Source organism: Choloepus didactylus, chromosome 21, assembly GCF_015220235.1.
Source record: "Choloepus didactylus isolate mChoDid1 chromosome 21, mChoDid1.pri, whole genome shotgun sequence".
Taxonomy (NCBI): domain Eukaryota; kingdom Metazoa; phylum Chordata; class Mammalia; order Pilosa; family Megalonychidae; genus Choloepus; species Choloepus didactylus.
In genome coordinates, this window is record NC_051327.1 from 3226433 (window position 1) to 3241304 (window position 14872).

Below are 14872 nucleotides of genomic sequence, written 5' to 3' on the forward strand. Positions count from 1 at the left end.
ATTCTGGACACTCATAGTACAAGACTAGAGGAAGTTGAACAACGAATCAGTGACCTGGAAGATGACAGAATGGAAAATGAAAGCATAAAAGAAAGAATGGGGAAAAAAATTGAAAAACTCGAAATGGACCTCAGGGATATGATAGATAATATGAAGCGTCCGAATATAAGACTCATTGGTGTCCCAGAAGGGGAAGAAAAGGGTAAAGGTCTAGGAAGAGTATTCAAAGAAATTGTTGGGGAAAACTTCCCAAATCTTCTAAACAACATAAATACACAAATCATAAATGCTCAGCGAACTCCAAATAGAATAAATCCAAAAAAACCCACTCCGAGACATATACTGATCACACTGTCAAACATAGAAGAGAAGGAGCAAGTTCTGAAAGCAGCAAGAGAAAAGCAATTCACCACATACAAAGGAAACAGCATAAGACTAAGTAGTGACTACTCAGCAGCCACCATGGAGGCGAGAAGGCAGTGGCACGATATATTTAAAATTCTGAGAGAGAGGAATTTCCAGCCAAGAATACTTTATCCAGCAAAGCTCTCCTTCAAATTTGAGGGAGAGCTTAAATTTTTCACAGACAAAGAAATGCTGAGAGAATTTGCTAACAAGAGACCTGCCCTACTGGAGATACTAAAGGGAGCCCTACAGACAGAGAAACAAAGACAGGACAGAGAGACTTGGAGAAAGGTTCAGTACTAAAGAGATTCGGTATGGGTACAATAAAGGATATTAATAGAGAGAGGGAAAAATATGGCAAACATAATCCAAAGGATAAGATGGCCGATTCAAGAAATGCCTTCACGGTTTTAACGTTGAATGTAAATGGATTAAACTCCCCAATTAAAAGATATAGATTCGCAGAATGGATCAAAAAAAATGAACCATCAATATGTTGCATACAAGAGACTCATCTTAGACACAGGGACACAAAGAAATTGAAAGTGAAAGGATGGAAAAAAATATTTCATGCAAGCTACAGCCAAAAGAAAGCAGGTGTAGCAATATTAATCTCAGATAAAATAGACTTCAAATGCAGGGATGTTTTGAGAGACAAAGAAGGCCACTACATACTAATAAAAGGGGCAATTCAGCAAGAAGAAATAACAATCGTAAATGTCTATGCACCCAATCAAGGTGCCACAAAATACATGAGAGAAACATTGGCAAAACTAAAGGAAGCAATTGATGTTTCCACAATAATTGTGGGAGACTTCAACACATCACTCTCTCCTATAGATAGATCAACCAGACAGAAGACCAATAAGGAAATTGAAAACCTAAACAATCTGATAAATGAATTAGATTTAACAGACATCTACAGGACATTACATCCCAAATCACCAGGATACACATACTTTTCTAGTGCTCACGGAACTTTCTCCAGAATAGATCATATGCTGGGACATAAAACAAGCCTCAATAAATTTAAAAAGATTGAAATCATTCAAAGCACATTCTCTGACCACAATGGAATACAATTAGAAGTCAATAACCATCAGAGACTTAGAAAATTCACAAATACCTGGAGGTTAAACAACACACTCCTAAACAATCAGTGGGTTAAAGAAGAAATAGAAAGAGAAATTGCTAAATATATAGAGACGAATGAAAATGAGAACACAACATACCAAAACCTATGGGATGCAGCAAAAGCAGTGCTAAGGGGGAAATTTATAGCACTAAACGCATATATTAAAAAGGAAGAAAGAGCCAAAATCAAAGAACTAATGGATCAACTGAAGAAGCTAGAAAATGAACAGCAAACCAATCCTAAACCAAGTAGAAGAAAAGAAATAACAAGGATTAAAGCAGAAATAAATGACATAGAGAACAAAAAAACAATAGAAAGGATAAATATCACCAAAAGTTGGTTCTTTGAGAAGATCAACAAGATTGACAAGCCCCTAGCTAGACTGACAAAATCAAAAAGAGAGAAGACCCATATAAACAAAATAATGAATGAAAAAGGTGACATAACTGCAGATCCTGAAGAAATTAAAAAAATTATAAGAGGATATTATGAACAACTGTATGGCAACAAACTGGATAATGTAGAAGAAATGGACAATTTCCTGGAAACATATGAACAACCTAGACTGACCAGAGAAGAAATAGAAGACCTCAACCAACCCATCACAAGCAAAGAGATCCAATCAGTCATCAAAAATCTTCCCACAAATAAATGCCCAGGGCCAGATGGCTTCACAGGGGAATTCTACCAAACTTTCCAGAAAGAACTGACACCAATCTTACTCAAACTCTTTCAAAACATTGAAAAAAATGGAACACTACCTAACTCATTTTATGAAGCTAACATCAATCTAATACCAAAACCAGGCAAAGATGCTACAAAAAAGGAAAACTACCGGCCAATCTCCCTAATGAATATAGATGCAAAAATCCTCAACAAAATACTTGCAAATCGAATCCAAAGACACATTAAAAACATCATACACCATGACCAAGTGGGGTTCATTCCAGGCATGCAAGGATGGTTCAACATCAGAAAAACAATCAGTGTATTACAACACATTAAAAACTCGAAAGGGAAAAATCAATTGATCATCTCAATAGATGCTGAAAAAGCATTTGACAAAATCCAACATCCCTTTTTGATAAAAACACTTCAAAAGGTAGGAATTGAAGGAAACTTCCTCAACATGATAAAGACCATATATGAAAAACCCACAGCCAGCATAGTACTCAATGGTGAGAGACTGAAAGCCTTCCCTCTAAGATCAGGAACAAGACAAGGATGCCCGCTGTCACCACTGTTATTCAACATTGTGCTGGAAGTGCTAGCCAGGGCAATCCGGCAAGACAAAGAAATAAAAGGCATCCAAATTGGAAAAGAAGAAGTAAAACTGTCATTGTTTGCAGATGATATGATCTTATATCTAGAAAACCCTGAGAAATCAACCATACACCTACTAGAGCTAATAAACAAATTTAGCAAAGTAGCGGGATACAAGATTAATGCACATAAGTCAGTAATGTTTCTATATGCTAGAAATGAACAAACTGAAGAGACACTCAAGAAAAAGATACCATTTTCAATAGCAACTAAAAAAATCAAGTACCTAGGAATCAACTTAACCAAAGATGTAAAAGACCTATACAAAGAAAACTACGTAACTCTACTAAAAGAAATAGAAGGGGACCTTAAAAGATGGAAAAATATTCCATGTTCATGGATAGGAAGGCTAAATGTCATTAAGATGTCAATTCTACCCAAACTCATCTACAGATTCAATGCAATCCCAATCAAAATTCCAACAACCTACTTTGCAGACTTGGAAAAGCTAGTTATCAAATTTATTTGGAAAGGGAAGATGCCTCGAATTGCTAAAGACACTCTAAAAAAGAAAAACGAAGTGGGAGGACTTACACTCCCTGACTTTGAAGCTTATTATAAAGCCACAGTTGCCAAGACAGCATGGTACTGGCACAAAGATAGACATATAGATCAATGGAATCGAATTGAGAATTCAGAGATAGACCCTCAGATCTACGGCCGACTGATCTTTGATAAGGCCCCCAAAGTCACCGAACTGAGCCATAATGGTCTTTTCAACAAATGGGGCTGGGAGAGTTGGATATCCATATCCAAAAGAATGAAAGAGGACCCCTACCTCACCCCCTACACAAAAATTAACTCAAAATGGACCAAAGATCTCAATATAAAAGAAAGTACCATAAAACTCCTAGAAGATAATGTAGGAAAACATCTTCAAGACCTTGTATTAGGAGGCCACTTCCTAGACTTTACACCCAAAGCACAAGCAACAAAAGAGAAAATAGATAAATGGGAACTCCTCAAGCTTAGAAGTTTCTGCACCTCAAAGGAATTTCTCAAAAAGGTAAAGAGGCAGCCAACTCAATGGGAAAAAATTTTTGGAAACCATGTATCTGACAAAAGACTGATATCTTGCATATACAAAGAAATCCTACAACTCAATGACAATAGTACAGACAGCCCAATTATAAAATGGGCAAAAGATATGAAAAGACAGTTCTCTGAAGAGGAAATACAAATGACCAAGAAACACATGAAAAAATGTTCAGCTTCACTAGCTATTAGAGAGATGCAAATTAAGACCACAATGAGATACCATCTAACACCAGTTAGAATGGCTGCCATTAAACAAACAGGAAACTACAAATGCTGGAGGGGATGTGGAGAAATTGGAACTCTTATTCATTGTTGGTGGGACTGTATAATGGTTCAGCCACTCTGGAAGTCAGTCTGGCAGTTCCTTAGAAAACTAGATATAGAGCTACCATTCGATCCAGCGATTGCACTCCTCGGTATATACCCGGAAGATCGGAAAGCAGTGACACGAACAGATATCTGCACGCCAATGTTCATAGCAGCATTATTCACAATTGCCAAGAGATGGAAACAACCCAAATGTCCTTCAACAGATGAGTGGATAAATAAAATGTGGTATATACACACGATGGAATACTACGCGGCAGTAAGAAGGAACGATCTGGTGAAACATATGACAACATGGATGAACCTTGAAGACATAATGCTGAGCGAAATAAGCCAGGCACAAAAAGAGAAATATTATATGCTACCACTAATGTGAACTTTGAAAAATGTAAAACAAATGGTTTATAATGTAGAATGTAGGGGAACTAGCAGTAGAGAGCAATTAAGGAAGGGGGAACAATAATCCAGGAAGAACAGATAAGCTATTTAACGTTCTGGGGATGCCCAGAAATGACTATGGTCTGTTAATTTCTGATGGTTGTAGTAGGAACAAGTTCACTGAAATGTTGCTATATTATGTAACTTTCTTGGGGTAAAGTAGGAACATGTTGGAAGTTAAGCAGTTATCTTAGGTTAGTTGTCTTTTTCTTACTCCCTTGCTATGGTCTCTTTGAAATGCTCTTTTATTGTATGTTTGTTTTCTTTTTAACTTTTTTTTTCATACAGGTGATTTGAAAAAAGAAGGGAAAGTTAAAAAAAAAAAAAAAAAAAAAAAAAGAAAAAAGACAAACAAGGGGAAAAAAAAAAAAAAAAAAGATGTAGTGCCCCCTTGAGGAGCCTGTGGAGAATGCAGGGATATTCGCCTACCCCACCTCCATGGTTGCTAACATGACCACAGACATAGGGGACTGGTGGTTTGATGGGTTGAGCCCTCTACCATAAGTTTTACCCTTGGGAAGACGGTTGCTGCAAAGGAGAGGCTAGGCCTCCCTGTATTTGTGCCTAAGAGTCTCCTCCTGAATGCCTCTTTGTTGCTCAGATGTGGCCCTCTCTCTCTGGCTAAGCCAACTTGAAAGGTGAAATCACTGCCCTCCCCCCTACGTGGGATCAGACACCCAGGGAAGTGAATCTCCCTGGCAACGTGGAATATGACTCCCAGGGAGGAATGTAGACCTGGCACCGTGGGACGGAGAACATCTTCTTGACCAAAAGGGGGATGTGAAAGGAAATGAAATAAGCTTCAGTGGCAGAGAGATTCCAAAAGGAGCCAAGAGGTCACTCTGGTGGGCACTCTTATGCACACTTTAGACAACCCTTTTTAGGTTCTAAAGAATTGGGGTAGCTGGTGGTGGATACCTGAAACTATCAAACTACAACCCAGAACCCATGAATCTCGAAGACAGTTGTATAAAAATGTAGCTTATGAGGGGTGACAATGGGATTGGGAAAGCCATAAGGACCAAACACCACTTTGTCTAGTTTATGGATGGATGTGTAGAAAAGTAGGGGAGGGAAACAGACAGACAAAGGTACCCAGTGTTCTTTTTTACTTCAATTGCTCTTTTTCACTCTAATTATTATTCTTGTTATTTTTGTGTGTGTGCTAATGAAGGTGTCAGGGATTGATTTAGGTGATGAATGTACAACTATGTAATGGTACTGTAAACAATCGAAAGTACAATTTGTTTTGTATGACTGCGTGGTATGTGAATATATCTCAATAAAATGATGATTTAAAAAAAAAAAAAAAAAAAAAAAAAAAAAAAAAAAAAAGTATCCATAACAGTTTGAAAAATAGCATTTTAAATGAAAAAGAAAATGTTCTTAGAGCATGTTTCCCATGAAGGCTACCCCTGGAAAGGATAAGAATGTTGGAAGAGGGATTACATTCAGTCCTGGAGAACATAATTATGAACATGCAAAATGGTATATCTTACAAATGTATTTGTATTAGTACAGAAGGACCAATCTGTTGAAGCTTTCTTTGGCCGTAGTGATATTAGTATTTTGACGTTTTGAAAAAGAAACTGAGAAAACCCTGGTCAATGTTTGGCCATTTTTCAAATCATCACTTGTGCTTGAAGAGTTCTTGGCATAAACATCTTTAGCTGCCACAGTTCCACCAAGGAACAACGACTGGGGTAGGGAGAGAGGAAAGAAGCAGGAAAGTGCCTCGCTAGTACCTGGTACGGTGACAGCAGGGAGAGGTTATTCTCAAAATGCTGGAAATGGGCCAGAAAGGAGTCTGCACTCATGTCTTCAATGTGCGAGCACATCACGCCTTTGACCAGCTGCCCTGTACTAGAAAATAGAACAAGGGGCCAGGAGAAGGGGGTGGGAAGAGAGAGGAAAGATGGAGCAAGACAGGGCAGATGTGGTCTGACCCGGGCAGATGCAGCTGTCTAGCCCTCCCTCCTGGGAACTTCAGCTCCTCAGGGGTAAGGATCCAAAGGGCTCTGCAGCTCCCAGCCTGAGTTGCCTTCTCCTACCTCAGGAGCTCACCCGGCCTCCTGGTCACCTGTGACAGAAGCTCATACAGGAACAAGGCCTGAGGGAAGAGAATGATTGCCAGTGTTGATGGAGCCCTCACTGTGTGTCTGGCACCAGGAGGCCCTGTTGGGGAGAAATGGAGGCTTAGCATTAGGACCATACAACTGGCAAGTGGCAGAGCTGGGACTTGAACTGGTGACAGTGAAATTCCAGAACCCATGTCCTCACACCCCAGGTATTTCCCTATGCTCCAGGAGCCAAACGAGGAGCAAAGATGTTGGGCAGCCAGGCCAGAGGTTTGCTTACTGTGCTTTAAGAAGCTGCCGACCAGGTGAGGACTCCCTGTAGCCCCACCTGCTAGTTCCTGAAAACACAGCATCCCAGAAAGCAAGAGATGGATGAACAGACCTGGACGGACCAGAAAGTACCATCGATAAAGTATCTCCCGCTCACAGCATACACTCCCCTCGAACCCTCCCTGATGAGCATTCTCAGAGAACAATACACAGCAATCAGGGGAGTCATTTGTTTTAAGGAATGTAATTTTACAGAATGCCTAACCTGCAGAAGCAATCAAGTACAACATTTGTCTATTTTATAGACTCTGAAATTCTGAATGTAATTCCCGAAACAGCATAAATTATGAGCTAGAGTCAGGCAAAGGCATCTGCAACGTGGCAGCTGAGGTCCTCGAAGTATTGTAAAGATCCTGGCAAAAGGAGTAGCAGAGGAGGAAGGTTCTGAATGTTCTACATGTTCTAGATTTTCTTGGCCACAGGGTTAAGTTCCGTGGCCCTCTCACAGTCTTCCCCAACTCCAGAAATGGTAACTCATTACCTCAGTGGCTGAGATAAAAATATCATGTTATGCATGGCTAGGATATATTTTCCTAAATGGCAGCAATAATGTTTCCTGTCCAACATGCTCTTCCAGAATGTCGCTGCTCTGCATCAAGAGGTGGAGTCTATGTCCACTCCACCAAAGCTTGGGTGGGTCTTTGTGACCACCTCAACTAACATAGTGCAACAGAAGTGACGCTATGTGACTTCCATGGCTGGGTCACAAAAGGTGTACAGCTACTGCTTGGTTCTCTCTCTTGAGACACACATCCTGGGAGCCCTGAACTGCCCATGTAAAAAGTCCAGCCACCCTAAAGCCACCATGCTGGAGAGGTCAATGGACATAGAGAAATATGCCCCAGCTGTTCAAGTCTTCCTAGCCCAGTCAGCTCCACGAATGAAGGAACTTTCAAAGGATCCCAGCCCAGCTACCCCATGAGAAACCCCAAGCTAGGACCCCCAGAACCATGCAAGAAAAAAATAAAAAGATTGCTATCATTTTAAGCCACGTAAATTTGGAACGTCATCCTTGACCTTGGTGCCTAGCTCTCTTTCACACCCCACATCCAACCTGGTAGCAAATTCTGTTGATTTTACCTTCAAAATGTATCCAGAATCTAAACGATTGTCACTACCTGCATTGCCACCACCTGGTCCAAGCCAACACTGTTTATCAGCTGGATTATGCAACAAGCTCCTAACTAGTCTCTCGGCTTCCATCCTCGCTCCCGATCCAATTCAATCAAGTGAACCTTTTTAAACCATGTCATATCACGTCCCTTCTCAAAACCCTCTGGTAGCTCAGTTTCCCTTCTCACCCAGAGTATAAGTCAGTCATCACAATGGCCTGCAAGTCTCTCCAGCCCCCCAGATCACCTCACTCTCCCTCAGACATCTAGGTCCCTGCCTGCATCAGTGCCGTGGCTCTACCTGTTTCCTCTGCCTTGAGCTTACTTCCCCGGGTAGCTTCACCGCCCTCCCCCAGTTCTTTGCTCAAATGCCCCTTTTGGTGAGGTCATCTGTGACCACGCCACCTAAAATCGCTCACCCCACACTCTCTGAAACTCCTTTGCTACATTCTTTATTTTTCTCCTTAGCACTCATCACTATCTAATAGAGTATTTTAGTTACTAGTCTTATTCATTGTCTGTCTCCCTCACTAGAATGGGAGCTCCAAGAGGGCAGGAGTTTTTGTCTTTTAAGTTCACGTCTGCAATCCCACCACTGCAAACAGTGCCTGGCATAGGGCAGGTAGGTGCTCGATACACATTTGGTGAAGGAATGAAATGAATGGTTGGCTGAATGGAAAGGAAGACTTGGCACACCACTCCCAAGTGGCCTCGATGCTGGCAGCATTTAATAATACACGGAATAACAGCTAGTATTTATAGCACACTTCCCATGTGCCAGGTGGTAGAGGGATATGTCTTATATCACTGATTCACCTGAGAAATTATCCCCATTTTTCACATGAGAAAACTGAAGCCAGGTAAGGAGAAGCAGCTTCCCCAATGCTAGTAAATGGCAGATTTATGCTCAGGTCTTGTCTAACATCTTAACGCCATGCTATTCTGCCTCCTGGGTTTAATCACAAATAAATCAATGTATTTTACTAAACAGTTCTTCAGAGAGAACTTTCCCAGAAAAGAGACAGTCAGAAACACAGGAGCAATCTGTGGGCATCGTGGTCATACCTGACTCCTCCGAAGCTCCTTTTCCTTGAGGACCGTAGAGTTGAATCCAGGTTGCCTCCGTAAATCGTAGAGAGACACTTCCTTAAAGAAAGCCCCTTGTATATCCACAATGGCTGAGGCAGTATCTTCTGCTTCAATCATCTACCAAAAGTGAAAGGAAATGTGCCCAAAGCATAGAGCTTTGGGTAAAGACCAGGCACTGTATCAAGTGCTTCATGAGCAATAAAACCCATCAGATCAGATCAGCAAACCTAGAAGGTAATGACTACTGTCAACTCCATTTTACAGGTAAGGAAACTGAGGGATAAAGAGAGTAATTGGCTGAAGGTAAATCCATAGATACAGAAGGCAGATTGGTGGTTGCAGGATATCAGAGGAGGGAGGAAGGGGGAATGACTGCTTAATGAGCATGGGGTTTTCTTTTGGGGTGATGAAGATATTTGGAACCAGATAGAGGTGGTGGTTGCACAGCATTGTCAATGGGCTAAATGCCACTGAATTGTTCACTTTAAATGGTTAATTTTTAATAGAACTGAGTTTCTGTTTGGAGTGATGAAAAATTTTCATAATGTATGGTGGTGACAGTAGCACCATATTGTGAATGTAATTAATATTACCGAATTGTACACATGGAAGTGGATAAAATGGGAAATTTTGTGTTGCATATATGCTACCAAAATAAAAGAATAATGATTAATTTTATTCAAAGGCAATAACTGAGATTCATGTCCAAGTCTGTCTTCACTCCAAAACTCAAACTCCTTACTTTAACTATAAATGCTACTGTTACCTGCACTGTTTGTGTTTAGGACAAATCCCTTGGGTTTTGTTTCTAACATATTTTGCAACTGAACGTAACAGGTCTGATAGAATAGGACAGCCAAAAGACCCTCTACTAAGTGAGAGAAAGGAATGTCAGCATGACTTTGGATCATGGAAGGGGCTTTCAGAAGCACTCCAAGAAAATCAGGATTCATTTTTGGATTCGAGGAACAAACTTTTTAAATGTTATTCAATCAAGAACCTGATTTAAGGAAAGCTTCCAGATTTGACTGGCTAGGGAAAGGGGTGGGGTCTTGGAAGAAACATAGCATGACTAAACAGGCTCTATCTGGGAAGGAGGGGAGGTGGAACCATCAGGAGAAGGGACTCTCCAGGTTCAGAACGACCCCATACACTGAGGGCTGAGACAATCCCAGTCCTAAATGAATGGCCCAAAGCCACAGCCCACTCAGAAAACCCCAAACCACATCTTCTGTGAGCCACATGGCTGAGAACCAGACGGCATCTTCTCACCTTGCTGAGGATGCCTTGCTGCTGGGCAGGTGACAGATCAGACATGTGCTGGGAGACGGGACTTCTCAGGGTCTGCAAGAGGTCCCTACGGTCCATGCCGTACAAGGCCTGGGTGCCAACCCCAGCCACCAGCACACCCATCTGGCTGACGTTGTAGAAGGACAGCACCTGGGAGAGGACCGGCCACGAGGGTGAGGAGCTGCTCTGGTCTCGCACCGCGCAGACATTTACTAAGCCCAACTGCATGGCAAGTGTCGGGCTGAGCACTAAAGGCACAGATGAGCAAGGCAGAGGCTGCCCTCAGAGACCTTCCTTCCTTCTAAAGGGAAAGAGAATTAAATATGAAAAAAAGAAAAGCGGAAAACAGTTTGGCAGTTCCTCAAAAATTGAACATAGTATTACCATGTGACCCGGCAAGTCCACTCTTGGACATAGACCCCAAAGAAATGAAAGCAGGGACTTGAACATATACTAGAATACCAGTGTTCATAGCGGCATTATTCACAATAGCCAGAGGTGGAAGCAGCCGCGTGTCCATCCATAGATGAATGGATAAACAAATGCAGCATATGACTCAGCCGTAAAGGGAATGAAGTTCTGAATCATGTGACAACATGGATGAACCTTGAAAACCTTAGGTTAAGTGAAAGAACCCAGGCACAAAAGGACAAATATTGCATGATTCCACTTACATGAAATACGTAGAAAATGTAAATTCATAGCGACAGAAAGTAGATTAGAGGTTATGAGGGCCTGTGGGGAGGGACTGGGAGTTATTGCTTAGTAAGTACAGAATTTTCTGTTTGGGGTGATGCAAACGTTTTAGTCAAGGAAGGTGGTGATGGTGGCAAACATTCTAAAAGTATTAATGCCACTAAATTGTACACTTAAAAACGGTTAAAATGGCAAATTCTATTATATACATATAAGAATATATATGACCACAATAAAAAATATGAAAGCAGCAAGAAGTGTGATAAGGGTTCAGCTGGGAGGGTTGCTGTCCTCTCTGAGCCACAGCGAGCCAGGAGACGTGGGTGTCTTCTGTTTAATTTGACTGAACTCACAACAGGTTAAAATTGGAGAATTTCACATAAAAATCCATATTTGAATTTCTCTTTTTTGAAAATCCAAAGATCAGGCACTATTGGGTCCATGTCCCCACACGGCAACAACTGGCAAGAGCCGAGCTGGCAGCCACCCCTTTGGATGAGTCAGGAGCTCTCAGTTTACCCAGCCCCTACCCTTCTTAAAGTGCTGTGTGGCAACCACGCTTCTCATTTATGTCACCCGACGGGAATTTGACAAGCCACACACACACACACACTTTGTCTATTCCATGCAGAAGCTTCGAGGTGAAATAAAGAAATGTTTCAGGATATAAATCCAATTTTTCATGAAAAATATGATTGTAGCTAAGTGCCCTATCAGAGACCACACTTTTTTCTTACTCCGTCAGCATGAAGACACTAGATAGCTTTCCATATAATCAATGGCCCGCCTTGGGTTACAAAGAGATTTTGAGTGGTTTCCTTAGTTATTCCCTGTGGAATGGATCATCTCTTGCTGTCCCTGAAGAAGGCAGAACCTTTCAGGCTCTTGGCTTCCGAGTAAAATTGCCTCACCCCTTGGTAAAGAAGAGCTGGATACTAGGGAAAAGGCAAACTGCTTTGTCTGGGAGGAGCTAGTACCCTTCAGCTCCCTAGAATCAAATTCACAGAGACCTGTCAAGGCAGCCCATGTGGCCCCAATGTAGGCCCCAAACCAGGAAGGGCCACATGCCATCAAAATAAAGGCTACACGCCTTCACCTTGTGGCTAGAAGGAACACAACCAGTGGGCCAGCCTTGGCCGGGTGAGAAAGTAAGAAAGAGTAAGCAACGGTCTTGGAGTCCTGATGGAGACAGTGAAACATGGATGTTGAGCAAACAGGCTCCAAAGCCAGATGCCCTGGGTTCAATCCCAGCCGCATCCCTTTTATGTGGCCTTGGCAACCCACTTAACACACTCTGCCTCACATGGATGACCTGGAAAATGAATATTATAAGAGTACCAACCTCATAGGGTTGTTGGGAAGATTAAATGCTTAAAGCACTTAGAACCAAACCTGACACAGACTAAGTGTTTAATAAATGTTTATTATTGTCATGCTGGAAATGGTCCCAATCCAATCCTTATGAGCCCGTTTGCATCCTCAGAAGTGGCTTACTGATGTGAACTGAAAAAAGAGGGATATCAGAAAGTTTAAGGCTCAAATTGCTGGGGCCTAGAGCTCTTTCGACTAAGGCTCCTATCCCCTCCAAACATGACCTTCTGCAGTGATAATTCCTCTCCTGCAGCCCAAGACTGGAATAAAATAGCATTATCTCTGATCCCAGAATAGGGACATGTTAACAGCCTGAACAAGCAAGAAAATCCCATGGTTGATCCCACACATCCATCAACGACTCAATGAAAGCTAACGCTTGTTGAACTCATACTCTATAACACATGCTGTTCCAACCTCTTTATCTACGCTAACTTGCATAATCCTTCCAATAATATATGGGGTAAGTACTACTATTATCCTTGTTTTACATATCGGGAAACTGAGGCAAAGAGAAGTCAACCAAACTGCCCAGTGACGCATGGCTGGTAAACAGCAGAGTGAGGATTTGAACCCAGCCAGTCCTGCTCATCAGTCTCCTCCTGGCAGCCCCCTGCTTTGTGTGTACAACTGGACTTTCAGTCTCGGGACACCAAAGAAGAGTTAGAAGCTCCAGCTGACCTTGTCATAGGCCAGGTATTTGGCAGACAAGAGGATGATCTGGCTCCTGGCCCAGCCTGAAACCTGGTTGAGGGTGGAGATGGCACTGTGCACAGCCTCTGGGGAGAGGGATTCCAGCTGACTGCAGGTCAGACCCACCACCGCGTCCGACAAAGAGCCCAGCGTTTCATTGAGGGTCTGGTTCTCTGTGGCAATGTCCAGGAGGTCGGCTTTGAGCTGGAAAGGGAGCAAGCTGAGAATGAGGGTCCATAGAGACCAAGCAGGGGCACCCTCTGACCACATCCCGGGGTGTAAGGACTCTGGGCCCAGAGGCAAGGGGGAGAGGGTTTCCTCCGTGCCTGGCCATGAGCACACCCAGGGAAACAACTGCCCCAGCCTTGGCTTTACCCGGCCACTAATTCACCTTGTGCTTTATTTAAAAATTAATTTTATTAAGTCAACTTTAAAGCCTGGCAGGAGGAAATTCTGTTCATGACACCCACAACCCCATCCCACTATCATGGTATCTATTTTCCTTTTGTGATTTTGAACTCTATTTCCACATACATGGTTGCTTTTCATGCATGAAATATCCAATTTTTTCATGATAATATATAATCTGTGTAAAACTAATTCTCAACAAAACAAGAAAGTAAGAGACTACAAATAATCTTACTACATGAAAATAGCTATGATTAGCAATTGGTTGTGTATGCTTCCAAGACATTTTATGCTTTACATAAATAGAGTACGTAGTTTTCACATAGTTGTAATAGGAATGGAAGTGAAATTTTCCATTCTATATTTTTCACTTAAAATTACATCTTACACGTTTGCACATTTCTATGATCACCTTAATAATTATTTTATAATATGCCTGCCTAGTTATAGTCACAAATGATTCTCAATTATTTCCAGTAGAGATGGTGATAAACCTGTTTGTTATAATATGAGCTCTTGGCAAAGCCTGACAATAACTCATGTTTTAACAGGTGAATTTGTATGAACAATATATTCATTTCAGATCTGTGCACGCAACTGTTCTGTTCCAGGCAATATTGAAATAGCCACCAGGAGGCAGCAGAGTGAAGTAGAAGAAATTCAACTGTCACAGCCCCCAGGGTTCTCTATATTCAGCAAATCCCTTTCCCCTACATCTGTAAAACGAAAGGGTGGGTGAGAGCAGTGGGTCTCCAAGGGTAGGCCTCAGACCAGAAGCATCAGCATCACCCGGAAACTTGTTAGTAGTGCAAATTCTCAGGCCTCAGGCCAGAACTACTGAATCACAGACAGAAAACCAGTAATGTGTTATTTTAACAAGTCTTCCAGGTGACTCTGATGCACCCCCAAACTGGAGAATCACTGGCTTAGATAATCTCAAAGGGTTTTCTCATTTTCTCTCTGACTCTCTTGATTGCCACTGGTTTTCTTCTTGGTCAGGGCTGCTACAGCTACCCTTGTGGCCATAAAATATATTTATTTTCTTATTTGGCTTGGGCTTTCTTAAAAGAGATTCTTTTCCTTGAAAACAAAAATATGCATTTACCGAGATAGATGGCTGTCATGTCAAACATCACATA

General features: G+C 41.8%; 1 protein-coding gene across 2 annotated transcripts in view; it reads right to left on the minus strand.

The window, feature by feature from the left end:
* The window catches only part of OTOA (otoancorin), a 76703-nt gene that overhangs the window by 32426 nt on the left and 29405 nt on the right, over positions 1–14872 (minus strand). The window contains exons 14-18 of one of the 2 annotated variants that reach the window (XM_037815314.1): positions 13314–13529; positions 10548–10715; positions 9252–9392; positions 6718–6776; positions 6412–6529 (exon numbers count right to left, since the gene is read on the minus strand). In XM_037815314.1, the coding sequence (XP_037671242.1) occupies positions 6412–6529; positions 6718–6776; positions 9252–9392; positions 10548–10715; positions 13314–13529 (702 nt within the window). The remainder of the gene's footprint in view (positions 1–6411; positions 6530–6717; positions 6777–9251; positions 9393–10547; positions 10716–13313; positions 13530–14872) is intronic. The other variant, XM_037815315.1, reaches the window with a different exon arrangement.